The sequence below is a fragment of the Bombina bombina genome, chromosome 3 (assembly GCF_027579735.1).
Source record: "Bombina bombina isolate aBomBom1 chromosome 3, aBomBom1.pri, whole genome shotgun sequence".
Lineage (NCBI taxonomy): Eukaryota > Metazoa > Chordata > Amphibia > Anura > Bombinatoridae > Bombina > Bombina bombina.
The window spans coordinates 1,151,102,508-1,151,129,150 of NC_069501.1; the positions used below are offsets into that span (position 1 = coordinate 1,151,102,508).

Below are 26,643 nucleotides of genomic sequence, written 5' to 3' on the forward strand. Positions count from 1 at the left end.
AATTTGTTTAAGATCTTTAAGTCCAAGATTGGTCTGAAGGTTCCCTCTTTTTTGGGAACCACGAATAGATTTGAGTAAAATCCTTGTCCCTGTTCCGATCGCGGAACTGAGTGGATCACTCCCATGATTAAGAGGTCTTGTACACATTGTAGAAATGCCTCTCTCTTTACTAGGTTTGTTGATAACCTCGATAGATGGAACCTCCCTTGTGGAGGAGAGGTTTTGAAATCCAGAAGGTATCCCTGAGATATAATCTTCAACGTCCAGGGATCCTGCACATCTCTTGCCCAAGCCTGGGCGAAGAGAGAAAGTCTGCCCCCCACTAAATCCGTCTCCGGATAGGGGGCCCTGTCTTCATGCTGTCTTAGGGGCGGGAGTAGGCTTTCTGGCCTGCTTGCCCTTGTTCCATGACTGGTTGCCTTTCCAACCCTGTCTGTAACGAGCAGTAGTTCCTTCCTGTTTTGGAGCGGAGGAAGTTGATGCTGCTCCTGCCTTGAAGTTACGAAAGGCACGAAAATTAGACTGTTTGGCCCTGTCCTGAGGAAGGGCGTGGCCCTTACCTCCCGTAATGTCAGCAATAATTTCCTTCAAGCCGGGCCCGAATAAGGTCTGCCCTTTGAAAGGAATGTTAAGTAGCTTAGGCTTGGAAGTTACATCCGCTGACCAGGATTTAAGCCAGAGCGCTCTGCGTGCCTGTATGGCGAATCCGGAATTTTTACCCGTAAGTTTGGTTAGATGTCCTACGGCATCTGAAACAAACGCATTAGCTTGCTTAAGGGTTCTAACTTTGCACAAAGCCTCATCCAATGGCGCTGTGCGAATCGCCTCTTCCAGAGACTCAAACCAGAATGCCGCTGCAGCCGTGACAGGCGCAATGCATGCAAGAGGCTGCAATATAAAACCCTGTTGAACAAACATTTTCTTAAGATAACCCTCTAATTTTTTATCCATTGGATCTGAGAAAGCACAGCTATCCTCCACCGGGATAGTGGTACGCTTGGCTAAAGTAGAAACTGCTCCCTCCACCTTAGGGACCGTCTGCCATAAGTCTTGTGTGGTGGCATCTATAGGAAACATTTTTCTAAATATCGGGGGAGGGGAAAAAGGAACACCGGGTCTATCCCACTCCTTACTAATAATTTCTTTAAGTCTTTTTGGTATAGAAAAGACTTCAGTACACACCGGTATCGCATAGTATCTATCCAACCTACACATTTTCTCTGGAATTGCCACCGTGTCGCAATCATTCAGAGCCGCTAATACCTCCCCTAGTAACACACGGAGGTTCTCAAGCTTAAATTTAAAATTTGAAATTTCTGAATCCGGTCTCCCCGGATCAGAGCCGTCACCGACAGAATGAAGCTCACCGTCTTCATGTTCTGCAAATTGTGACGCAGTATCAGACATGGCTCTCGTGTCATCAGCGCGCTCTGTCCTTAACCCAGAGCTATCGCGCTTGCCCCTTAATTCGGGCATAGTATATAATACTTCTTTCATAACATTAGCCATATCATGTAAAGTGATTTGTAAGGGCCTAGATGTACTTGGCGTCTCAATCCTACGCATCTCCCGAGCGGGAGACGCAGGTACTGACACGTGAGGAGAGTTAGGCGGCATAACTTCCCCCTCGTTGTCTGGTGATAGTTTCTCTATCGGTACAGATTGACTTTTATTCAAAGCAATATCAATACAATTGGTACACATCATTCTATTGGGCTCCACATTGGCTTTTGAACATGATGAACAGTTTCCTCTGAATCAGACATGTTTAAACAGACTTAGCAATGAAACTAGCAAGCTTGGAAATCACTTTCAATAAGTTTACAAGCAATATAAAAAACGCTGCAGCGCTTCAAAAATACAGATATAATTAAACAATTCTTAACAAGAAGTGTATTATTAGCAGAGGATTGCACCCATTAGCAAAAGGATGATTAACCCCTCAATACCCAAAACGGATAAAACGGATATCAATTAAGATTTAACGCTTTTAATCACAGTCAAGCACACTGTCACAGATCTGCTGTGACTGATTACCTCCCTCAAAAATGAATTTTGCAGACCCCTGAGCTCTCTAGAGACGTCCTGGATCAAGGAGGAAGAAGCAGGAAGACTGTGCTAGAATTTTAACTGCGCAACAAGGCGCTAAAACAAGGTCCCTCCCACTCCTATTACAACAGAGCCCTGATATAACGGTTTCCATGCAGAAATATATATGTTAGCCATGTGGAAAAAATCATGCCCAAAGAGATTTATCACCAAAGTACCTCACAAAAACGAATAACATGCCAGTAAACGTTTTATTAAAAAATAACATTTTCCAATGTCATGCAAAGTTATCACTAAGCCTGCTACCAGTCGCTACCACTGCAGATAAGGCTTAAGTATTATTTCAGTTTTAACAGCATTTTCTCAGTCAAATTCTAGTCCCTAGAAAATAACTCGACTGCGCATACATTTATCAGCCTGATACCAGTTGCCACTACTGCATTTAAGGCTGTAATTACATCATACGGTAACAGCAGTATTTTCTTAGTCAATTCCATTCCCAGAAAATAATGTACTGTACATACCTCATTTGCGGAGGACCCCGCATGCTATTCCCAGTTTCTGAAGTTACCCCACTCCTCAGAATGTCGAGAACAGCCAGTGGATCTTAGTTACGCCTGCTAAGATCATAGAAAAAAAACGCAGGCAGTTTCTTCTTCCAAATACTGCCTGAGATAGAAAAACAGCACACTCCGGTGCCATTTAAAATAACAAACTTTTGACTGAAGAATAGTTAAGTAAAAACTCCAGCTCCTCTCGCGACCTCCTTCTTTGTTGAGGGTTGCAAGAGAATGACTGGATATGACATGTGAGGGGAGGAGCTATATAGCAGCTCTGCTTGGGTGATCCTCTTGCAACTTCCTGTTGGGAAGGAGAATATATCCCATAAGTAATGGATGACCCGTGGACTGAACACACTTAACAAGAGAAAGGTGACTCTTGTCTGAGGAATCACAAAACTCTTAGGTAAATTAAATCCTCTAACCATGTCTTGAAGAAACAAAACTAGTTGATTCATGAGCGATTCTAATAAAAGAAAAGATTAAGCCAATACCAAGATACCATCCATGCACATAACCAATGTTCTAGAAAAATAAAAAGTTCTCGTAAAAGAGGCCAAGCCTGAAAGCGCTCTGAAAATAGCACAGAGTTCTAAAATATTGATTGGTAACCTCGCCTCTTGAGGTTTCCAAACCCCTTGTGCTGTCAGAGACCCTCAGACAGCTCCCCAATCTGTAAGACTTGCATCCAGTAAGAAAACAGTCCAGGAAGGACGAACAAAAGGAGGCCCCATGGAAAAAACAATGATAGTCAACAAATCAGAGAGAGTTGAGTGTTGGAATTTAAGAATATCAACTGTGATATCTGAAAACAATCCCTGCACCATTGATTCAGTATGCAAAGCTAAAGAGGTCTCAAATGAAAAACGAGCAAAGTGAACCACGTCCGATGCTGCAGTTATGAGACCTAAAACTTCCATGCACATAACCAATGTTCTAGACTGTAAGTTTAGACAGGCTAACGCCAATTAAAATTGACTCTTGTCCGATAAAGACAAAGTCATGAACACTGAATCCATCTAGAAACACAAAAAAGGTGACTCTTGTCTGAGGAATCACAAAACTCTTAGGTAAATTAAATCCTCTAACCATGTCTTGAAGAAACAAAACTTGTTGATTCATGAGCGATTCTAATAAAAGAAAAGATTAAGCCAATACCAAGATACCATCCAAATAAGGAAACACCAAAATATACTACTGTCTGATTACAAAAAAAAAAGAAACAAAGAACCTTTGAAAAGATTCATAAAGCTGTCGCTAGACAAAATGAAAAAGCAACAAATTGGTAAAGCTTACCTAAAAAAGAGAATCTCAGAAACCAAAAGTGGTATGAATGAAACAAAATACGAGGATAAACGTCCTGTAAAATTGAGTGGACATGAAATGACCTTGCTGAACAAAAGAAATAATAGCCCTTATATTCCCCAACTTGAAAGTTGAGACTCTTACAAAACAATATAAAGTTTTCAGATCCAAGATTGGAATGAATAAACCTTACTTATTTGGGACAAAGATTAGAATTGAAGTGACAAAATGCTAGAGAGGACTCACAAAATGCTAGAGAGGACTCACAAAATGCTAGAGAGGACTCACAAAATGCTAGAGAGGACTCACAAAATGCTAGAGAGGACTCACAAAATGCTAGAGAGGACTCAGACGTCTTTTGTAATCCTACCCATAAAGATGCATTTACATTTGGCAAAACAAATTTTTAGATGTAGAAAACAAAGCTCTTCTGAAATTTTAATTACTCCTTAAAATATAAGATTTGCCATGTTTTACACAGTGCAACACACAAAAGCAATCAAAACAGAGCTCAAAAATGATACATTTATATTTCTGTAAATAAACACAATAAACGTTTATTACACCACTGATCTAATCTAGTCCTTGTTTGCTTTTCAGTGTAATGTGTAAATGGCTTGTCTACTTATTTCTACATACAAGTTATATTTTATTTTATAGCATACAAAGCTATCAGCGCATGTCACACAGCACGTAGCTTAAGCTTCTCTACAGCTCACACATACAACACACTGCCTTGTCTTCCCTACAGCTCACACATACAACACGATGCCCTGTCTTCCCTACAGCTCACACATACAAAATGCTGCCCTGTCTTCCCTACAGCTCACACATACAACACGCTGCCCTGTCTTCCCTACAGCTCACACATACAACACGCTGCCCTGTCTTCTCTACAGCTCACACGTACAACACGCTGCCCTGTCTTCCCTACAGCTCACACATACAACACGCTGCCCTGTCTTCCCTACAGCTCACACATACAACACGCTGCCCTGTCTTTTCTACAGCTCACACATACAACACGCTGCTCTGTCTTCCCTACAGCTCACACATACAACACGCTGCCCTGTCTTCCCTACAGCTCACACATACAACACGCTGCCCTGTCTTCCCTACAGCTCACACATACAACACACTGCCTTGTCTTCCCTACAGCTCACACATACAACACGCTGCCCTGTCTTCCCTGCAGCTCACACATACAACACGCTGTCCTGTATTCCCTACAGCTCACACATACAACACGCTGCCGTGTCTTCCCTACAGCTCACACATACAACACGCTGCCTTGTCTTCCCTGCAGCTCACACATACAACACGCTGCCCTGTCTTCCCTACAGCTCACACATACAAAATGCTGCCCTGTCTTCCCTACAGCTCACACATACAACACGCTGCCCTGTCTTCCCTACAGCTCACACATACAACACGCTGCCCTGTCTTCCCTACAGCTCACACATACAACACGCTGCCCTGTCTTCCCTACAGCTCACACATACAACACGCTGCCCTGTCTTCCCTACAGCTCACACATACAACACGCTGCCCTGTCTTTTCTACAGCTCACACATACAACACGCTGCCATGTCTTCTCTACAGCTCACACATACAACACGCTGCCCTGTCTTCCCTACAGCTCACACATACAACACGCTGCCCTGTCTTCCCTACAGCTCACACATACAACACGCTGTCCTGTCTTCCCTACAGCTCACACATACAACACGCTGCCCTGTCTTCCCTACAGCTCACACATACAACACGCTGCCCTGTCTTCCCTACAGCTCACACATACAACACGCTGCCCTGTCTTCTCTACAGCTCACACATACAACACGCTGTCCTGTATTCCCTACAGCTCACACATACAACACCCTGCCCTGTCTTCCCTACAGCTCACACATACAACACGCTGCCTTGTCTTTCCTATAGCTCACACATACAACACGCTGCCCTGTCTTCCCTACAGCTCACACATACAACACGCTGCCCTGTCTTCCCTACAGCTCACACATACAACACGCTGCCATGTCTTCTCTACAGCTCACACATACAACACGCTGCCGTGTCTTCCCTACAGCTCACACATACAACACGCTGCCCTGTCTTCCCTACAGCTCACACATACAACACGCTGCCCTGTCTTCTCTACAGCTCACACATACAACACGCTGCCCTTTCTTCCCTACAGCTCACACATACAACACGCTGCCCTTTCTTCCCTACAGCTCACACATACAACACGCTGCCCTGTCTTCTCTACAGCTCACACATACAACACGCTGCCATGTCTTCCCTACAGCTCACACATACAACACGCTGCCCTGTCTTCTCTACAGCTCACACATACAACACGCTGTCCTGTATTCCCTACAGCTCACACAAACACGCTGCCCTGTCTTCCCTACAGCTCACACAAACACGCTGCCGTGTCTTCCCTACAGCTCACACATACAACACGATGCCCTGTATTCCCTACAGCTCACACAAACACGCTGCCCTGTTGTAAGGAAAGTGGTTGCAGTAATTGCTCATATGACACTTGCTTCAACTTGTGTGACTTTGCCTTTAAGAGAGTGAAAGCATAAGAAACTTGCACTAACTTGTGTGACTTTGCCTTTAAGAGAGTGTGCCTTTAACAGAGTAAAAGACATTAATTAATTTCAAGCAGATGACACTGAATTTCACTAAGTCATGCTACAAGTGGTAAACAATCGATGGATGCTGATAAGAAGTCAAAACCCAGACAACACGAGGGTGTAACCTTGGCAGGGGTCACTTACTGACACTAAGGAACATCTTGATAACACATTGGTATAAGGGCTAATTCCTAGGTAATATTGTTAAAAGATTAATTATTATTAATTGCAATGGGCTAAGTAATAAATCCATTATGATGTTTAGCTATTAATTATATCTATGGAAAGATTGTTAAAACTATTATTGATGTATTTGACAGAAGTAACTGCATAAGACCATGTAATCAGATGTGTAATGTTAGGCAGAAAAACATGAAAGATGACGGCATTGGAGTTTAGGAATACGTCAGATAGTACCTGGGCATGCCCTGATAAGCTTGGTTGAGACCAAAGCAGACTGGCCAGATGTCTTGGGTCACAGCCAACCTCAAAGGGAGAGGTCTCAGGATCTGTGGAGTTGCGCCAAAACTGTTACGTAAGTGAACAGTATAAAGAAGGGTACCTGTGGGCAATCTGATCAGTCTGTCTATTTGTCTGTCCATTTTTTAGTCTATTTTTGAGTGTATCTTTTCGGTGTATTTTTGAAACCTGTGGATGGACGCATCTTCAGTGTTTTTCCCGCTGATCGCCTTTTTTTCTCCTGATCCAAGATTGCCCAGATGTCCCCTCCCATTGCGCCCCAGAAGCGGCAGGATAGGATGATGCAACCAGAGATCACGGTGATGTATTATTTGTTTGTTTGAAACTAGCTAGAATTGTTTTAGTGGTAATACAACATAAGATTGTTATCAGTCGTTGCGCAGGCAACTAAATGTAACTGAAAGCTGCATAGATGATTATATGAGTATTGCAACTGCATAGAGTGTTATAAGCATGAACAGTGGTTTGTGGTATTTTGTTTCCATGATTATGTTGCAGAATAAAACCATCATTGTTATTATAAGATTGCAAAAACCTGTGTAATGTGTCAGTCATTTCCTTGCTGAAAAGTGATATATGATAACATCATATCCTGAAAAAAGAATCTCATAACACCTGTCTTCCCTACAGCTCACACAAACACGCTGCCGTGTCTTCCCTACAGCTCACACATACAACACACTGCCCTGTATTCCCTACAGCTCACACAAACACACTGCCCGGTCTTCTCTACAGCTCACACAAACATGCTGCCCATTTTTAAATCAGCACCCTGGATTGAGCCCTGACTAGACTGATATCCTTAGCTGAGGGCTGTGACACCAGAAAGATAATAATGGGGTTATGAATATGTATACAACCACAGAATATAAGTTATATATGCATTATTTAATTTAAATATTATAACACTAAATTAAGAATACAACTCTTGCAGGACATAAGGCAAGTACACCCCAAGGGGTCAATCAAGGAGCGGAATCACTGCTGCAAGTATTATGCAGTAACAATTCCCTCGATTCCATAGGTGTGTTCCGGTCAAGTAAGGGCAAAATCAGTGGTGTTATGGAAAATCAAGGGGCTACAATAACAGCTGCATGTGTTATGCGGCAATAATTTAATTACTTGACTGGAGTAAAACTACTGGCTGCTAAATGTGCTGCTAATTTGCTGACTCCTGAGGTAAACCAGAGATAAAATAGAAACATTGCTATTTTTTCCCTTACTGGTAAGCTATTAATTATCTACATACAGCTCTCTCTTTTCCCCTAATTACACGTTGGCCAATCAATCATAGCGCTATGAAACACACAAACAGACCCAAAAGCTTGAGAAATACAATTTTATAGGACGCAGAGGAGCAGGCAGGTTTGTGCCTCTGGTTTATATCAATGGGGGGAAAAAGTCACTGAGGAAGCAATTTTTTCCTTTACATATTTTTTTCCCCCCTCAAATTAATCAGTTATAGTCCATTGTTTCACTCCTGTTTTACACTGAAGCATATGATTTAAAGTGACACTTTTAAAAAGAAATAAGCAGTGGTGAAAATTGCTGCATTGTTAAGAATTGGACTGCATGTTCTCTGAAAATAAGATTTTATGCACTGTCAGTACGATGCAATGAAACATTTTTATTACCGCCTAAATAGCAATGAATTCATTCCCTAACAAGCAAAGCCAGAAAGAAAGAGATTTGAGCTACTTTACATGCATGAAAGGTAAATGGTACACATTAGCCAAAAAGCTCTTAATAAAATATATGTGACCCTTTTAAACGGTTTGGATCTAGAGTGGAATGTCTCAAAACTTAAAGCTTAATCAAAAAGATAGATAAAAAAAAAAAGCTGGGCACTTACAGAACAATTACTTATATTTGACAGAGAAATGTACACTTGAGTAAAGCTTCATAAAGTGCTTCCAAAGAGGATTGCCTGTTTTTTTGGCCTAAATCCCAATAAGTAAAGGTCTCATTAAAAATGAAAATCACGGTTCAAAGGATTACATTATTGCGAGATGTATTCATAAAGATTTGTATTAGGAACTTGTGAGCACTGAATTACAATGAAGATAAAGACTGTAATAACTTTGTTCCCTAGTAATTGCAAGTCATCACTAAGTGAACAAAATAGATGCTATATATTTTGAAAAATAACTAAATTCTTGTGTTATGTAACGGTAATCAAGCTTTTAATAGGAAAGTGAAAACATACTGTTTGAACCAGATACAAATTATTTTCTTAATTTACTCCCCCAATAGCCTATGAATAAATAAGGTCACATTAACCTGAATCAAAAAAATAAACATTTTAAAAAAGGGATATGAAACCCAAAAATGTTCTTTTGTGATTTAGACAGAGCATACCATTTTTTAAACATTTCCAATTTACTTCTATTGTCAATTTTGATTCGTTCCCATGATATTCTGTGTTGAAAGTATGTGTAGGCATATGTAGCTTTACATTTCTGCTTTTAAATAAAGATAGCAAGAGAATGAAGAAAAATTGATAATTGGAGTAAATTAGAAAGTTGCTTAAAATTCCATGCTCTATCTGAATCATGAAAGAAAGCATTTGGGTTTAGTGTCCCTTTAAAGGCTATTAGATTCGCTGAAATTATAACCTGTCCCTCTCTATACATCAATATTTACAAAAAAATCGTTAAAAAACAAAGAAAATAAAAAAAAACGTACCACAGAAGAGTCTGATTCCTCGATACCAAAAACATCTCTTCGCTTCACCGTTAAGATATCGAGATCTCGGCAATCCTCATCCTCGTCATCATCGTCCATAAACTGCAAGGGAGCGTGGCTTAGGTTTTCATCTTGCTCTTCATGAGAGCCTTCTTGTTCCTCCTCCGATTCATTCATTTCACTTGTAACTGCTTTGTCTGGATTCTTATCAGCCAATTGAGCTCGGAATTTTTCTATTTCTTCATCACTGATAGATTCTGGGTCTGCAGGCTTTTTACTTTGCTCCACAGTAGATTGAGTATTTATTGTTTTTTGGAGGAATCTCACCCTGGGAGCTACTGCAAGACCCAAAGAACTGGAAAACAAAACAGAGTCTGTGAATATACTTATTTAAAGGAACAATAAATGTTTAAAAGGGACAGAAAACATCTTGAGTATAGTTTATTTATTTTGCCTATTTTCATGTTCCGATTTCCTAATTATCAGACCTGGAAATGCACACTGCAGACTTCTAAAGGTTAACCCTGTTACATACATTTCCCTAATTGGATTTAGCAGATAACAACTGCATAACAATGCAATTTACACTAACAAAATGCACGTGGCTCTTTCCTTTAAAGGCTTCAAGTTCTGACTTATCAGAAGTTTACATTCCCACTGTGATAGAATGGATACAATCGTTCCGTACCTGTGGTTGCATTGTTTTAACCACACTGTGCACTGCACTAGCACAACTCAGAATGACTGTGTAGTAGCAGGAAAAAAAGGTTAATTTAAAATCTGACTAAATGTTCTTTTAAATCATACAGCTTTCACAGTTTTTCTAAATTATATTTTTACAGGTTAAAGGTAGAGAGGTGCTGATAGTGAGTTTATGGAACCAAGGGAGAGCTAACCAGAAAACATTTGGGACCCGCTAATCTATATGAACCATGGAAGTTTCATTTTGACTGGGAAAATGGTCAGTAATGTAATTTTATTAAGGTTTTACAAATAAAGAGCAGTTCAGGGACAATATAACATTTATATTGGTTTTAGTCTCCTTTGCTGTAGCCAATTTGGGACAGATATAAAGTTGTATGTGCATCAAAAATTGGTAAAATAGAAAGTAGAATGCACAAATAAGTGCAATCTAAAGTCTAGGCAAACAGCACCTACAAATTGGAATGCGTGCAAAAATTGCTTTATGGTATCAAGATATATCAATGTACATAATAATAAAAAGTTGTCCCATTCATACAACCATATACACACATACTGAGGGGGTCCCCCAAAAAATTCAAAGCGCTTGTGAGAAAATAAAGTGGTGCACCACAAAACAGAGCATGCAGTCCTTTAAATGAAGATGAGAAAAAGCAGCAATAGATGCAGTCAAGCAATAAGTTGTTAGAGCATTGGCATGATTGTCATGAATATAGCAGGTTTAGTATTCACAGCAAATGTAGTATCACAGCATATAGTTCATAAAGTGCTGGTATCATCCCATTCAAGGCTGTAGCTCACAATCATATTCATCAAGCAAAATAATAAGCCATTCAGGCTCAACCAGTTATCCTCAAAGCAAGTTAGAAAAGCACTGCACCACAAATATCGTGTAAGTGTTCCATGAACAAGGTGCTATAAATGCTTATACACAAACACAGTTCAACCGCATCGAGCGGCGTGCAAGATGTTGCTGAGATAAAGGCAATACTTACCCACATAGGAACGTGAAGTCAACAGCCAACATCAATTCAGCTTAGAGGATCATCCACTGGAAAGGGGGGGGGGTTCCCCAAAGAGGTCCGGTTGCGACAGACCAACGCGTCCCTGTGCGCGTTTCACTCCGCTCTCGTGGTCGCTCTGAGCTTCTTCCGGGTTCTGACGTCACTTCACCATCTGGCTCTTTTTATTGGACAAAGGCGGCACCTGATTTCGGTTAAGTATAATCATTTCAAAAACACCCATTCGCCAGGGCTCATTTGCTTTCTTCTTATTGGCTCAATCCTCAACTGAGCACGAATTACAAACTAACAATATACAGAGCTAGGTGATTACTGAATCAAAAAATTTTACATTTAATCAACACACACATTTAATCATACCGTCATTCAAACTTGCTATACAATTCTATACATCTTGCCTTTTACGGCAAACAGGAACAGCCCAATTCCTAAATAATTAAACACTTCTTTTTTTGATAATTATCTCAATATAAAATATATATTGTTAATTCAAAGAGACTGCCAACATCACAGAACAGCACAAAAACGTGCCTAATTTTTAATAAAGTCAAAGAGAAAGAGAGGCTCATTTCAAAAAGGAGGCAAATTCCATTTTCTCATTTAACCCTTTAGGGGACAGTGTGTTTAATTTGTACATCCACCGGGTTTCTTTTTGCAACAAAATCGTGTCAATATCTCCTCCTCTTTTGCTAACTTTTACTGACTCGATTCCAACAAATTGTAAATCATCTACCTTTGATTGGTGGTACTGGGCAAAATGCCTAGCAATGGGACTATCAATGTTAAAATCTTTGATGTCATCACGATGTTCAGTTATCCTAGAGCGAAACTCTCTATAGGTTTTTCCCACATAAAAAGAGGGCATGAACAAGATAAGAGATATATCACTCCTGTAGTTGAGCAATTGATGAAAGATTTTATTTTGTACGTTTTCATAGTGTTACCTGTAAATGTTTTAGTTTTTTTCACAAAATCACAGCACACACAATGATTACAGGGTGAGCATCCCACAATTTTTTGAGTGTGTGCTTCCAACCAATTAATATCACGACTTTGATTAAATTCACTACTAACAAGTCTTTCAAATTATTTGCTCTACGTGCCGTCATAAGGGGATAATCCCCAACATATTCATGAAGGACAGGATCAATTGATAGTAAATGCCAGTTATCTTGCAAAATATTTTGAATTTTCCCCCAATGGGAATTAAATTTGGTAATGAAACAAATTTTAGTAGCTGCAACATCACTTTTAGGTGTCTTATTATGAAACAGGGGATCCCTCCTATCCATATGTTTGGCTCTAAAGAGAGCTCTCTTAACACATCTCTTAGAATACCCTCTAGCATAGAATCTATCAGTCATCTCATCAGCCTGTCTGTTAAAGGTCTGGTCATCAGTACAGCTTCTTCGTAACCGCAAAAATTGCCCATATTTTGATATCACAGACATGGCATTTAAACTGACTGATGAACGCTGGAATACTGATATTTCAGAGGCATTTACATTGAAGGAGAGTGCTCAGATTGAAGGGGAGGAGGAACTAATTAATTAATGATGTGGTCTCGGCCTTTAAATGTTACAAAAAAAAGCTGACCAAACAAGTGAAAGTGAAATGGGAGTACCAAAGTTTGTCTAACTACCTTAAAATGGAAATTATCCCTAGGGGACTTAGGATCAGATTAGACCCCGGAATTAATTTGAGAGGAATTGATGCGAATAATGAATTTCTCATTAAATGGAATGAAATTCTAACAAAATGTTCATTGCATCTAATTACCTTAATGATTGCTGAGGATGAGAAAAAATTAGAACAGTGTAAAGTCGAGGTTGATACTATCTATGACAAGTTGCAATATTATGTTAATGACTCATCTTTTGATAAGTTAAATAAAGAGACCCAAAAGCTGATTGAGAAGTTGCAAAGTGAGATTAAATTAAGAAAAAGACGAAAACTCATTAGAGATCAGGATGACTATAAGAGGAATAAAAGTGTATATCTATCGGAATAGATTTAATAGTAGGAATTATTATGACTCAGGAACTGATGGCTCAGAAGCGGACTCTGATCCTGAAAATATAAGTTTAGAATCTAACCAGGAGTCACGCCCTTTAGGAGTAGGACCAGGAGAGGGGGGAAGCGGAGACACGCAAAGGCCCCCTCAAGAAAGGAGAGATGGGGGAGGGAGGAGAAACAGGGGACACTATATGATCACCAGAAACAGGCTGAGATTCAATTAGAGCCCGGTATTCCATCGATTTTAGGTGAGCCACCTACTCATCAAAGATTGAACATTGTTAACTTGTCCTCTTTCCCTTTATATCAGCAACATATAAAACTCCTGGAAAAGGGTTTAAGTTTCTGTCCGTCTAATAAATTGGATCTATTTGAGGTTACAAAAGACCTACATCTGTTTGCACGGAAACTTGCACTCAAAAAAATAATGACTCCCCGCATCACCATTGATTACAGTGGTAGTAGAGACAGAGAAGCTTTACACAATTTAGAGAGTCTAGCCTTTGAGTCCACAGGAAAGCCCAGTACTATTTGCCCCAGAACAGATTTTAGAAAGAAGTCCACGTACATGCCCTCTTTATCAACAGTTCCTAACATTGCTGTATTTGTGCAGAGTGTTATTAACCAATTCTCACAAGTTCAATTCACAGGAATTATTAATGATAATCTTTCTAAGGGAGAACGTTGTGCTTTTGAGGAACTGATGTTCCATAAAGAACTTGTAATCAAGCCGGCCGACAAGGGGCGGAAACGTAGTGATCCTCGATCAAAAATACTATATTAGTGAAGCTATGCGCCAGCTTTTGGATCATGATCAATATGTTTACGTTACCATGGATGATTTTCAAAAATCACATAATGAGTTGTTATTTCTCCTTAATGATGCTAGGAGATTAAATTTGATTACTACCCAAGAACAAGGATTTCTTTATAATCCAAAACCTAAAATTCCGTTTTTTTACTGGATTCCTAAACTTCATAAGTCCCTTCAAAAGCCTCCCGGTCGCCCTATCATTTCCGGGATTGGTGGCCCTACTGAAGGGGTTAGCAGGTATGTGGACTTCTTTTTAAAACCATTTGTAAATGAACTTAGAACTTTTGTTCAGGACTCTACTGACGTTATTAAAAAACTAGATGGGATAACTATATCTGAAGGTATGCTACTTGTTTCCCTGGATGTCGAATCTTTATATTCCTCGATTCCTCACTCTGTAGGAAAAGAGGCTTGTAAATCCTTTTTGGAAACTAGAGGATTAGGTTACTCCAGACACACACAATTTGTTATTAGTCTTTTGGAGTTTGTCTTGACCAATAATATTTTTCTGTTTAACTGAAAACTTTTTCGACAAAAGCGTGTAACGGCCATGGAGGCCACATGTGCACCGACCTATGCCTGCCTTTACCTTGGTTGGTGGGAAAACAACATTGTGTTTGGTGAACATATGGAGTGGGTCGATGCACATGTGGCCCTCTGGATCCGGTATGTGGATGACATACTCATCCTTTGGGATGGAACCGAGCAGGAATTGCTTCAATTTGTATCTATTTTAAATCAAAATAAACTCAACATTTTTCAAACATGTAACTACAGTGATAACGAAATCAGCTTTTTGGATCTCTTGGTGAGTCGAAAGAATGGTATGGTAGTAACCTACAGCATCCAACAGCCTGCTGTTGGGATCGAGTCATCATCCGGAGAACCTAAAGAAAAGCATCCCTTATGGGCAATTTTTGCGGTTACAAAGAATCTGTACTGATGACCAGACCTTTAACAGACAGGCTGTTGAGATGTCTGATAGATTCTATGCTAGAGGGTATTCTCAGAGATGTGTTAAGAGAGCTCTCTTTAGAGCCAAACATATGGATAGGAGGGATCTCCTGTTTCATAATAAGACACCTAAAAGTGATGTTGCACCCCCCTTTTTTTTTTTTCTTTTCTTCTCTCTTGTTTCCCCTCCCTCGTGCCCTACCCCTTTACAGAAGTTCTTCGGGTTTTTAAACCCCCCCCCCTGCTTCCACACTATGACCAGTAGATATGTTAAGCTATAAAGTTTAAGAATTTACATCTTGTTTTACTTGGGCGATTCTACCTTGTAATACATTTGGTTTCTGTCTTTTTTTAATGACTGCCAATGAGAACTCTTGAAGCCGAACACTCTGTCTTCTGATTAGTACCAGAGTTCAGATCCTGAGAGTGGATCTACTTGGCATTGTTGACATCAGAATGTTTTACTATTTAAAAAGAAAAGAAAAAAAAAGAAAGAAAAAAAAAGGAAAAAATGTGGCGCCATTACGGTCAATACCATGTTCCCACTATATACTTGTCTGAAATAAGGAATTATTGTTATGTATTACTACCTGAGATATTGTCCTTTACTTTGTGATTGTAACTCTGATTTTCCTTTGCCTCAATAAATAAACATTTTAATAAAAAAATAAAAAAAAGTGATGTTGCAGCTACTAAAATTCGTTTCATTACCAAATTTCATTCCCATTGGGGGAAAATTCGAAATATTTTGCAAGATAACTGGCATTTACTATCAATTGATCCTGTCCTTCATGAATATGTTGGGGATTATCCCCTTATGACAGTACGTAGAGCAAATAATTTGAAAGACTTGTTAGTTAGTAGTGAATTTAATCAAACTCGTGATATTAATTGGTTGGAAGCACACACTCAAAAAATTGTGGGATGTTCACCCTGTAATCATTGTGTGTGCTGTGATTTTGTGAAAAAAACTAAAACCTTTACAGGTAACACTATGAAAACGTACAAAATAAAATCTTTCATCAATTGCTCAACTACAGGAGTGATATATATCTCTTATCTTGTTCATGCCCTCTTTTTTTATGTGGGAAAAACCTAGAGAGAGTTTCGCTCTAGGATAACTGAACATCGTGATGACATCAAAGATTTTAACATTGATAGTCCCATTGCTAGGCATTTTGCCCAGTACCACCAATAAAAGGTAGATGATTTACAATTTGTTGGAATCGAGTCAGTAAAAGTTAGCAAAAGAGGAGGAGATATTGACACGATTTTGTTGCAAAAAGAAACCCGGTGGATGTACAAATTAAACACACTGTCCCCTAAAGGGTTAAATGAGAAAATGGAATTTGCCTCCTTTTTTAAATGAGCCTCTCTTTCTCTTTGACTTTAAATAAAAATTAGGCACGTTTTTGTGCTGTTCTGTGATGTTGGCAGTCTCTTTGAATTAACAATATATATTTTATATTGAGATAAATTATCAAAAAAAGAAGTGTTTAATTATTTAGGAATTGGGCTGTTCCTGTTTGCCGTAAAAGGCAAGATGTATAGAATTTTATAGCAAATTTTAATGACGGTATGATTGAATGTATGTGTGGATTAAATGTAAAATTTTTTGATTCAGTAATCACCTAGCTCTGTATATTGTTAGTTTGTAATTCGTGCTCAGTTGAGGTTTGAGCCAATAAGAAGAAAGCAGATGAGCCCTGGCGAATGGGTGTTTTTGAAATGATGATACTTACCCGAAATCAGGTGCCGCTTTTGTCCAATAAAAACAGAATTTATGTTTACCTGATAAATTACTTTCTCCAACGGTGTGTCCGGTCCACGGCGTCATCCTTACTTGTGGGATATTCTCTTCCCCAACAGGAAATGGCAAAGAGCCCAGCAAAGCTGGTCACATGATCCCTCCTAGGCTCCGCCTTCCCCAGTCATTCGACCGACGTAAAGGAGGAATATTTGCATAGGAGAAACCATATGATACCGTGGTGACTGTAGTTAAAGAAAATAAATTATCAGACCTGATTAAAAAACCAGGGCGGGCCGTGGACCGGACACACCGTTGGAGAAAGTAATTTATCAGGTAAACATAAATTCTGTTTTCTCCAACATAGGTGTGTCCGGTCCACGGCGTCATCCTTACTTGTGGGAACCAATACCAAAGCTTTAGGACACGGATGAAGGGAGGGAGCAAATCAGGTCACCTAAATGGAAGGCACCACGGCTTGCAAAACCTTTCTCCCAAAAATAGCCTCAGAAGAAGCAAAAGTATCAAACTTGTAAAATTTGGTAAAAGTGTGCAGTGAAGACCAAGTCGCTGCCTTACATATCTGATCAACAGAAGCCTCGTTCTTGAAGGCCCATGTGGAAGCCACAGCCCTAGTGGAATGAGCTGTGATTCTTTCAGGAGGCTGCCGTCCGGCAGTCTCATAAGCCAATCTGATGATGCTTTTAATCCAAAAAGAGAGAGAGGTAGAAGTTGCTTTTTGACCTCTCCTTTTACCAGAATAAACAACAAACAAAGAAGATGTTTGTCTAAAATCCCTTGTAGCATCTAAATAGAATTTTAGAGCGCGAACAACATCCAAATTGTGCAACAAACGTTCCTTCTTTGAAACTGGATTCGGACACAAAGAAGGCACGACTATCTCCTGGTTAATGTTTTTGTTAGAAACAACTTTCGGAAGAAAACCAGGTTTAGTACGTAAAACCACCTTATCTGCATGGAACACCAGATAAGGAGGAGAACACTGCAGAGCAGATAATTCTGAAACTCTTCTAGCAGAAGAAATTGCAACCAAAAACAAAACTTTCCAAGATAATAACTTAATATCAATGGAATGTAAGGGTACAAACGGAACCCCCTGAAGAACTGAAAGAACTAAATTGAGACTCCAAGGAGGAGTCAAAGGTTTGTAAACAGGCTTGATTCTAACCAGAGCCTGAACAAAGGCTTGAACATCTGGCACAGCTGCCAGCTTTTTGTGAAGTAACACAGACAAGGCAGAAATCTGTCCCTTCAAGGAACTTGCAGATAATCCTTTCTCCAATCCTTCTTGAAGAAAGGATAGAATCTTAGGAATTTTTACCTTGTCCCAAGGGAATCCTTTAGATTCACACCAACAGATATATTTTTTCCATATTTTGTGGTAAATTTTTCTAGTTACAGGCTTTCTGGCCTGAACAAGAGTATCAATAACAGAATCTGAGAACCCTCGCTTTGATAAGATCAAGCGTTCAATCTCCAAGCAGTCAGTTGGAGTGAGACCAGATTCTGATGTTCGAACGAACCTTGAACAAGAAGGTCTCGTCTCAAAGGTAGCTTCCATGGTGGAGCCGATGACATATTCACCAGGTCTGCATACCAAGTCCTGCGTGGCCACGCAGGAGCTATCAAGATCACCGATGCCCTCTCCTGATTGATCCTGGCTACCAGCCTGGGGATGAGAGGAAACGGCGGGAATACATAAGCTAGTTTGAAGGTCCAAGGTGCTACTAGTGCATCTACTAGAGTCGCCTTGGGATCCCTGGATCTGGACCCGTAGCAAGGAACCTTGAAGTTCTGACGAGAGGCCATCAGATCCATGTCTGGAATGCCCCATAATTGAGTTATTTGGGCAAAGATTTCCGGATGGAGTTCCCACTCCCCCGGATGAAATGTCTGACGACTCAGAAAATCCGCTTCCCAATTTTCCACTCCTGGGATGTGGATTGCAGACAAGTGGCAGGAGTGAGTCTCCGCCCATTGAATGATTTTGGTCACTTCTTCCATCGCCAGGGAACTCCTTGTTCCCCCCTGATGGTTGATGTACGCAACAGTCGTCATGTTGTCTGATTGAAACCGTATGAACTTGGCCTTTGCTAGCTGAGGCCAAGCCTTGAGAGCATTGAGTATCGCTCTCAGTTCCAGAATGTTTATCGGTAGAAGAGATTCTTCCCGAGACCAAAGACCCTGAGCTTTCAGGGGTCCCCAGACCGCGCCCCAGCCCATCAGACTGGCGTCGGTCGTGACAATGACCCACTCTGGTCTGCGGAAGCTCATCCCCTGTGACAGGTTGTCCAGGGACAGCCACCAACGGAGTGAATCTCTGGTCCTCTGATTTACTTGTATCGTCGGAGACAAGTCTGTATAGTCCCCATTCCACTGACTGAGCATGCACAGTTGTAATGGTCTTAGATGAATGCGCGCAAAAGGAACTATGTCCATTGCCGCTACCATCAAACCTATTACTTCCATGCACTGCGCTATGGAAGGAAGAGGAACGGAATGAAGTATTTGACAAGAGTTTAGAAGTTTTGTTTTTCTGGCCTCTGTCAGAAAAATCCTCATTTCTAAGGAGTCTATTATTGTTCCCAAGAAGGGAACCCTTGTTGACGGAGATAGAGAACTCTTTTCTACGTTCACTTTCCATCCGTGAGATCTGAGAAAGGCCAGGACAATGTCCGTGTGAGCCTTTGCTTGAGGAAGGGACGACGCTTGAATCAGAATGTCGTCCAAGTAAGGTACTACTGCAATGCCCCTTGGTCTTAGCACCGCTAGAAGGGACCCTAGTACCTTTGTGAAAATCCTTGGAGCAGTGGCTAATCCGAACGGAAGTGCCACGAACTGGTAATGCTTGTCCAGGAATGCGAACCTTAGGAACCGATGATGTTCCTTGTGGATAGGAATATGTAGATACGCATCCTTTAAATCCACCGTGGTCATGAATTGACCTTCCTGGATGGAAGGAAGAATTGTTTCGAATGGTTTCCATTTTGAACGATGGAACCTTGAGAAACTTGTTTAGGATCTTGAGATCTAAGATTGGTCTGAACGTTCCCTCTTTTTTGGGAACTATGAACAGATTGGAGTAGAACCCCATCCCTTGTTCTCCTAATGGAACAGGATGAATCACTCCCATTTTTAACAGGTCTTCTACACAATGTAAGAATGCCTGTTTTTTTATGTGGTCTGAAGACAATTGAGACCTGTGGAACCTCCCCCTTGGGGGAAGCCCCTTGAATTCCAGAAGATAACCTTGGGAGACTATTTCTAGCGCCCAAGGATCCAGAACATCTCTTGCCCAAGCCTGAGCGAAGAGAGAGAGTCTGCCCCCCACCAGATCCGGTCCCGGATCGGGGGCCAACATTTCATGCTGTCTTGGTAGCAGTGGCAGGTTTCTTGGCCTGCTTTCCCTTGTTCCAGCCTTGCATTGGTCTCCAGGCTGGCTTGGCTTGAGAAGTATTACCCTCTTGCTTAGAGGACGTAGCACTTGGGGCTGGTCCGTTTTTACGAAAGGGACGAAAATTAGGTTTATTTTTGGCCTTGAAAGACCTATCCTGAGGAAGGGCGTGGCCCTTGCCCCCAGTGATATCAGAGATAATCTCTTTCAAGTCAGGGCCAAACAGCGTTTTCCCCTTGAAAGGAATGTTAAGCAATTTGTTCTTGGAAGACGCATCCGCTGACCAAGATTTTAACCAAAGCGCTCTGCGCGCCACAATAGCAAACCCAGAATTTTTCGCCGCTAACCTAGCCAATTGCAAAGTGGCGTCTAGGGTGAAAGAATTAGCCAATTTGAGAGCACGGATTCTGTCCATAATCTCCTCATAAGAAGGAGAATTACTAGTGATCGCCTTTTCTAGCTCATCGAACCAGAAACACGCGGCTGTAGTGACAGGGACAATGCATGAAATTGGTTGTAGAAGGTAACCTTGCTGAACAAACATCTTTTTAAGCAAACCTTCTAATTTTTTATCCATAGGATCTTTGAAAGCACAACTATCTTCTATGGGTATAGTGGTGCGTTTGTTTAGAGTAGAAACCGCCCCCCTCGACCTTGGGGACTGTCTGCCATAAGTCCTTTCTGGGGTCGACCATAGGAAACAATTTTTTAAATATGGGGGGAGGGACGAAAGGTATACCGGGCCTTTCCCATTCTTTATTTACAATGTCCGCCACCCGCTTGGGTATAGGAAAAGCTTCGGGGGGCCCCGGGACCTCTAGGAACTTGTCCATTTTACATAGTTTCTCTGGGATGACCAAATTCTCACAATCATCCAGAGTGGATAACACCTCCTTAAGCAGAGCGCGGAGATGTTCCAACTTAAATTTAAATGTAATCACATCAGGTTCAGCTTGTTGAGAAATTTTCCCTGAATCTGAAATTTCTCCCTCAGACAAAACCTCCCTGGCCCCCTCAGACTGGTGTAGGGGCCCTTCCTGTACAACGGCAAAGAGAATGACTGGGGAAGGCGGAGCCTAGGAGGGATCATGTGACCAGCTTTGCTGGGCTCTTTGCCATTTCCTGTTGGGGAAGAGAATATCCCACAAGTAAGGATGACGCCGTGGACCGGACACACCTATGTTGGAGAAAAGAGCCAGATGGTGAAGTGACCACAACAGCGGAGTGAAACGCGCACAGGGACGCGTTGGTCTGTCACAACCGCACCTCTTTGGGGAAACCCCCCCTTCTTTCCAGTGGATGATCCTCTAAGCTGAATTGATGTTGGCTGTTGACTTCACGTTCCTATGTGGATAAGCATTGCCTTTATCTCAGCAACATCTTGCACGCCGCTCGATGCGGTTGAACTGTGTTTGTGTATAAGCATTTATAGCACCTTGTTCATGGAACACTTACACGATATCTGTGGTGCAGTGCTTTTCTAACTTGCTTTGAGGATAACTGGTTGAGCCTGAATGGCTTATTATTTTGCTTGATGAATATGATTGTGAGCTACAGCCTTGAATGGGATGATACCAGCACTTTATGAACTATATGCCGTCATACTGCATTTGCTGTGAATACTAAACCTGCTATATTCATGACCATCATGCAAGTGCTCTAACAACTTATTGCTTGACTGCATCTATTGCTGCTTTTTCACATCTTCATTTAAAGGACTGCATGCTCTGTCGTGTGGTGCACCACTTTATTTTCTCACAAGCGCTTTGAATTTTTTGGGGACCCCCTCAGTATGTGTGTGTATGTGTATATGGTTGTATGAATGGGACAACTTTTTATTATTATGTACATTCATATATCTTGATACCATAAAGCAATTTTTGCACGCATTCCAATCTGTTTGTTCCTTATTTTTGACTATGCTATTGCTATTTGCCTAGACTTTTAGATTGCACTTATTTGTGCATTCTACTTTCTATTTTACCAATTTTTGATATACATTTATCTCTAAGCTGCACTATAAATATTATTTATTTGAGGTGAGCTGCACTAAACTGTGTTTTTATGTAAAGTTGTATGTGCCCTGGCTAAAAATTCATTCAGGGGGAAAACCTTTTAAAGAGACACAAAACCAATTCAGACAGAACATGCAATTTTAAACAACTTTCTAATTTATTTCTATTACCAAATTATCTTTGTTCTCTTTGTATCTTTTGTTGAAAAAATCATAACCACCATAAAAAGGGTGGGCCTCATGGACTTTTGCCAATATGAAAAAAAACATAATTTATGTAAGAAGTTACCTGATAAATTCATTTCTTTCATATTGGCAAGAGTCCATGAGCTAGTGACGTATGGGATATACAATCCTACCAGGAGGGGCAAAGTTTCCCAAACCTCAAAATGCCTATAAATACACCCCTTACCACACCCATAATTCAGTTTAATGAATAGCCAAGAAGTGGGGTGATAAAGAAAGGAGTAAAAAGCATCAACAAGGAATTGGAATAATTGTGCTTTATACAAAAAAATCATAACCACCATAAAAAGGGTGGGTCTCATGGACTCTTGCCAATATGAAAGAAATGAATTTAAAAGGTAAATGCTTACATAAATAATGTTTTCTTTCATGTAATTGGCAAGAACCCATGAGCTAGTGACGTATGGGATAGCAAATACCCAAGATGTGGAACTCCACCCAAGAGTCACTAGAGAGGGAGGGATAAAAATAAAGACAGCCAATTCCGCTGAAAAACAGAATTTATGTTTACCTGATAAATTACTTTCTCCAACGGTGTGTCCGGTCCACGGCGTCATCCTTACTTGTGGGATATTCTCCTCCCCAACAGGAAATGGCAAAGAGCCCAGCAAAGCTGGTCACATGATCCCTCCTAGGCTCCGCCTTCCCCAGTCATTCGACCGACGTAAAGGAGGAATATTTGCATAGGAGAAACCATATGATACCGTGGTGACTGTAGTTAAAGAAAATAAATTATCAGACCTGATTAAAAAACCAGGGCGGGCCGTGGACCGGACACACCGTTGGAGAAAGTAATTTATCAGGTAAACATAAATTCTGTTTCCTCCAACATAGGTGTGTCCGGTCCACGGCGTCATCCTTACTTGTGGGAACCAATACCAAAGCTTTAGGACACGGATGAAGGGAGGGAGCAAATCAGGTCACCTAAATGGAAGGCACCACGGCTTGCAAAACCTTTCTCCCAAAAATAGCCTCAGAAGAAGCAAAAGTATCAAACTTGTAAAATTTGGTAAAAGTGTGCAGTGAAGACCAAGTCGCTGCCTTACATATCTGATTAACAGAAGCCTCGTTCTTGAAGGCCCATGTGGAAGCCACAGCCCTAGTGGAATGAGCTGTGATTCTTTCAGGAGGCTGCCGTCCGGCAGTCTCATAAGCCAATCTGATGATGCTTTTAATCCAAAAAGAGAGAGAGGTAGAAGTTGCTTTTTGACCTCTCCTTTTACCAGAATAAACAACAAACAAGGAAGATGTTTGTCTAAAATCCTTTGTAGCATCTAAATAGAATTTTAGAGCGCGAACAACATCCAAATTGTGCAACAAACGTTCCTTCTTTGAAACTGGATTCGGACACAAAGAAGGCACGACTATCTCCTGGTTAATGTTTTTGTTAGAAACAACTTTCGGAAGAAAACCAGGTTTAGTACGTAAAACCACCTTATCTGCATGGAACACCAGATAAGGAGGAGAACACTGCAGAGCAGATAATTCTGAAACTCTTCTAGCAGAAGAAATTGCAACCAAAAACAAAACTTTCCAAGATAATAACTTAATATCAACGGAATGTAAGGGTTCAAACGGAACCCCCTGAAGAACTGAAAGAACTAAATTGAGACTCCAAGGAGGAGTCAAAGGTTTGTAAACAGGCTTGATTCTAACCAGAGCCTGAACAAAGGCTTGAACATCTGGCACAGCTGCCAGCCTTTTGTGAAGTAACACAGACAAGGCAGAAATCTGTCCCTTCAAGGAACTTGCAGATAATCCTTTCTCCAATCCTTCTTGAAGAAAGGATAGAATCTTAGGAATTTTTACCTTGTCCCAAGGGAATCCTTTAGATTCACACCAACAGATATATTTTTTCCATATTTTGTGGTAAATTTTCCTAGTTACAGGCTTTCTGGCCTGAACAAGAGTATCAATAACAGAATCTGAGAACCCTCGCTTTGATAAGATCAAGCGTTCAATCTCCAAGCAGTCAGTTGGAGTGAGACCAGATTCGGATGTTCGAACGGACCTTGAACAAGAAGGTCTCGTCTCAAAGGTAGCTTCCATGGTGGAGCCGATGACATATTCACCAGGTCTGCATACCAAGTCCTGCGTGGCCACGCAGGAGCTATCAAGATCACCGATGCCCTCTCCTGATTGATCCTGGCTACCAGCCTGGGGATGAGAGGAAACGGCGGGAATACATAAGCTAGTTTGAAGGTCCAAGGTGCTACTAGTGCATCTACTAGAGTCGCCTTGGGATCCCTGGATCTGGACCCGTAGCAAGGAACCTTGAAGTTCTGACGAGAGGCCATCAGATCCATGTCTGGAATGCCCCATAATTGAGTTATTTGGGCAAAGATTTCCGGATGGAGTTCCCACTCCCCCGGATGAAATGTCTGACGACTCAGAAAATCCGCTTCCCAATTTTCCACTCCTGGGATGTGGATTGCAGACAAGTGGCAGGAGTGAGTCTCCGCCCATTGAATGATTTTGGTCACTTCTTCCATCGCCAGGGAACTCCTTGTTCCCCCCTGATGGTTGATGTACGCAACAGTCGTCATGTTGTCTGATTGAAACCGTATGAACTTGGCCTTTGCTAGCTGAGGCCAAGCCTTGAGAGCATTGAGTATCGCTCTCAGTTCCAGAATGTTTATCGGTAGAAGAGATTCTTCCCGAGACCAAACACCCTGAGCTTTCAGGGGTCCCCAGACCGCGCCCCAGCCCATCAGACTGGCGTCGGTCGTGACAATGACCCACTCTGGTCTGCGGAAGCTCATCCCCTGTGACAGGTTGTCCAGGGACAGCCACCAACGGAGTGAATCTCTGGTCCTCTGATTTACTTGTATCGTCGGAGACAAGTCTGTATAGTCCCCATTCCACTGACTGAGCATGCACAGTTGTAATGGTCTTAGATGAATGCGCGCAAAAGGAACTATGTCCATTGCCGCTACCATCAAACCTATTACTTCCATGCACTGCGCTATGGAAGGAAGAGGAACGGAATGAAGTATTTGACAAGAGTTTAGAAGTTTTGTTTTTCTGGCCTCTGTCAGAAAAATCCTCATTTCTAAGGAGTCTATTATTGTTCCCAAGAAGGGAACCCTTGTTGACGGAGATAGAGAACTCTTTTCTACGTTCACTTTCCATCCGTGAGATCTGAGAAAGGCCAGGACAATGTCCGTGTGAGCCTTTGCTTGAGGAAGGGACGACGCTTGAATCAGAATGTCGTCCAAGTAAGGTACTACTGCAATGCCCCTTGGTCTTAGCACCGCTAGAAGGGACCCTAGTACCTTTGTGAAAATCCTTGGAGCAGTGGCTAATCCGAACGGAAGTGCCACGAACTGGTAATGCTTGTCCAGGAATGCGAACCTTAGGAACCGATGATGTTCCTTGTGGATAGGAATATGTAGATACGCATCCTTTAAATCCACCGTGGTCATGAATTGACCTTCCTGGATGGAAGGAAGAATTGTTCGAATGGTTTCCATTTTGAACGATGGAACCTTGAGAAACTTGTTTAGGATCTTGAGATCTAAGATTGGTCTGAACGTTCCCTCTTTTTTGGGAACTACGAACAGATTGGAGTAGAACCCCATCCCTTGTTCTCCTAATGGAACAGGATGAATCACTCCCATTTTTAACAGGTCTTCTACACAATGTAAGAATGCCTGTTTTTTTATGTGGTCTGAAGACAATTGAGACCTGTGGAACCTCCCCCTTGGGGGAAGCCCCTTGAATTCCAGAAGATAACCTTGGGAGACTATTTCTAGCGCCCAAGGATCCAGAACATCTCTTGCCCAAGCCTGAGCGAAGAGAGAGAGTCTGCCCCCCACCAGATCCGGTCCCGGATCGGGGGCCAACATCTCATGCTGTCTTGGTAGCAGTGGCAGGTTTCTTGGCCTGCTTTCCTTTGTTCCAGCCTTGCATTGGCCTCCAGGCTGGCTTGGCTTGAGAAGTATTACCCTCTTGCTTAGAGGACGTAGCACTTGGGGCTGGTCCGTTTCTAC

General features: G+C 41.4%; 1 protein-coding gene across 1 annotated transcript in view; it reads right to left on the reverse strand.

The window, feature by feature from the left end:
* Nucleotides 1-26,643, reverse strand: part of DDX10 (DEAD-box helicase 10) — an 856,778-nt gene that overhangs the window by 577,621 nt on the left and 252,514 nt on the right. The window contains exon 13 of the mRNA XM_053708541.1: nucleotides 9,722-10,076. Within this exon, the coding sequence (XP_053564516.1) occupies nucleotides 9,722-10,076 (355 nt within the window). The remainder of the gene's footprint in view (nucleotides 1-9,721; nucleotides 10,077-26,643) is intronic.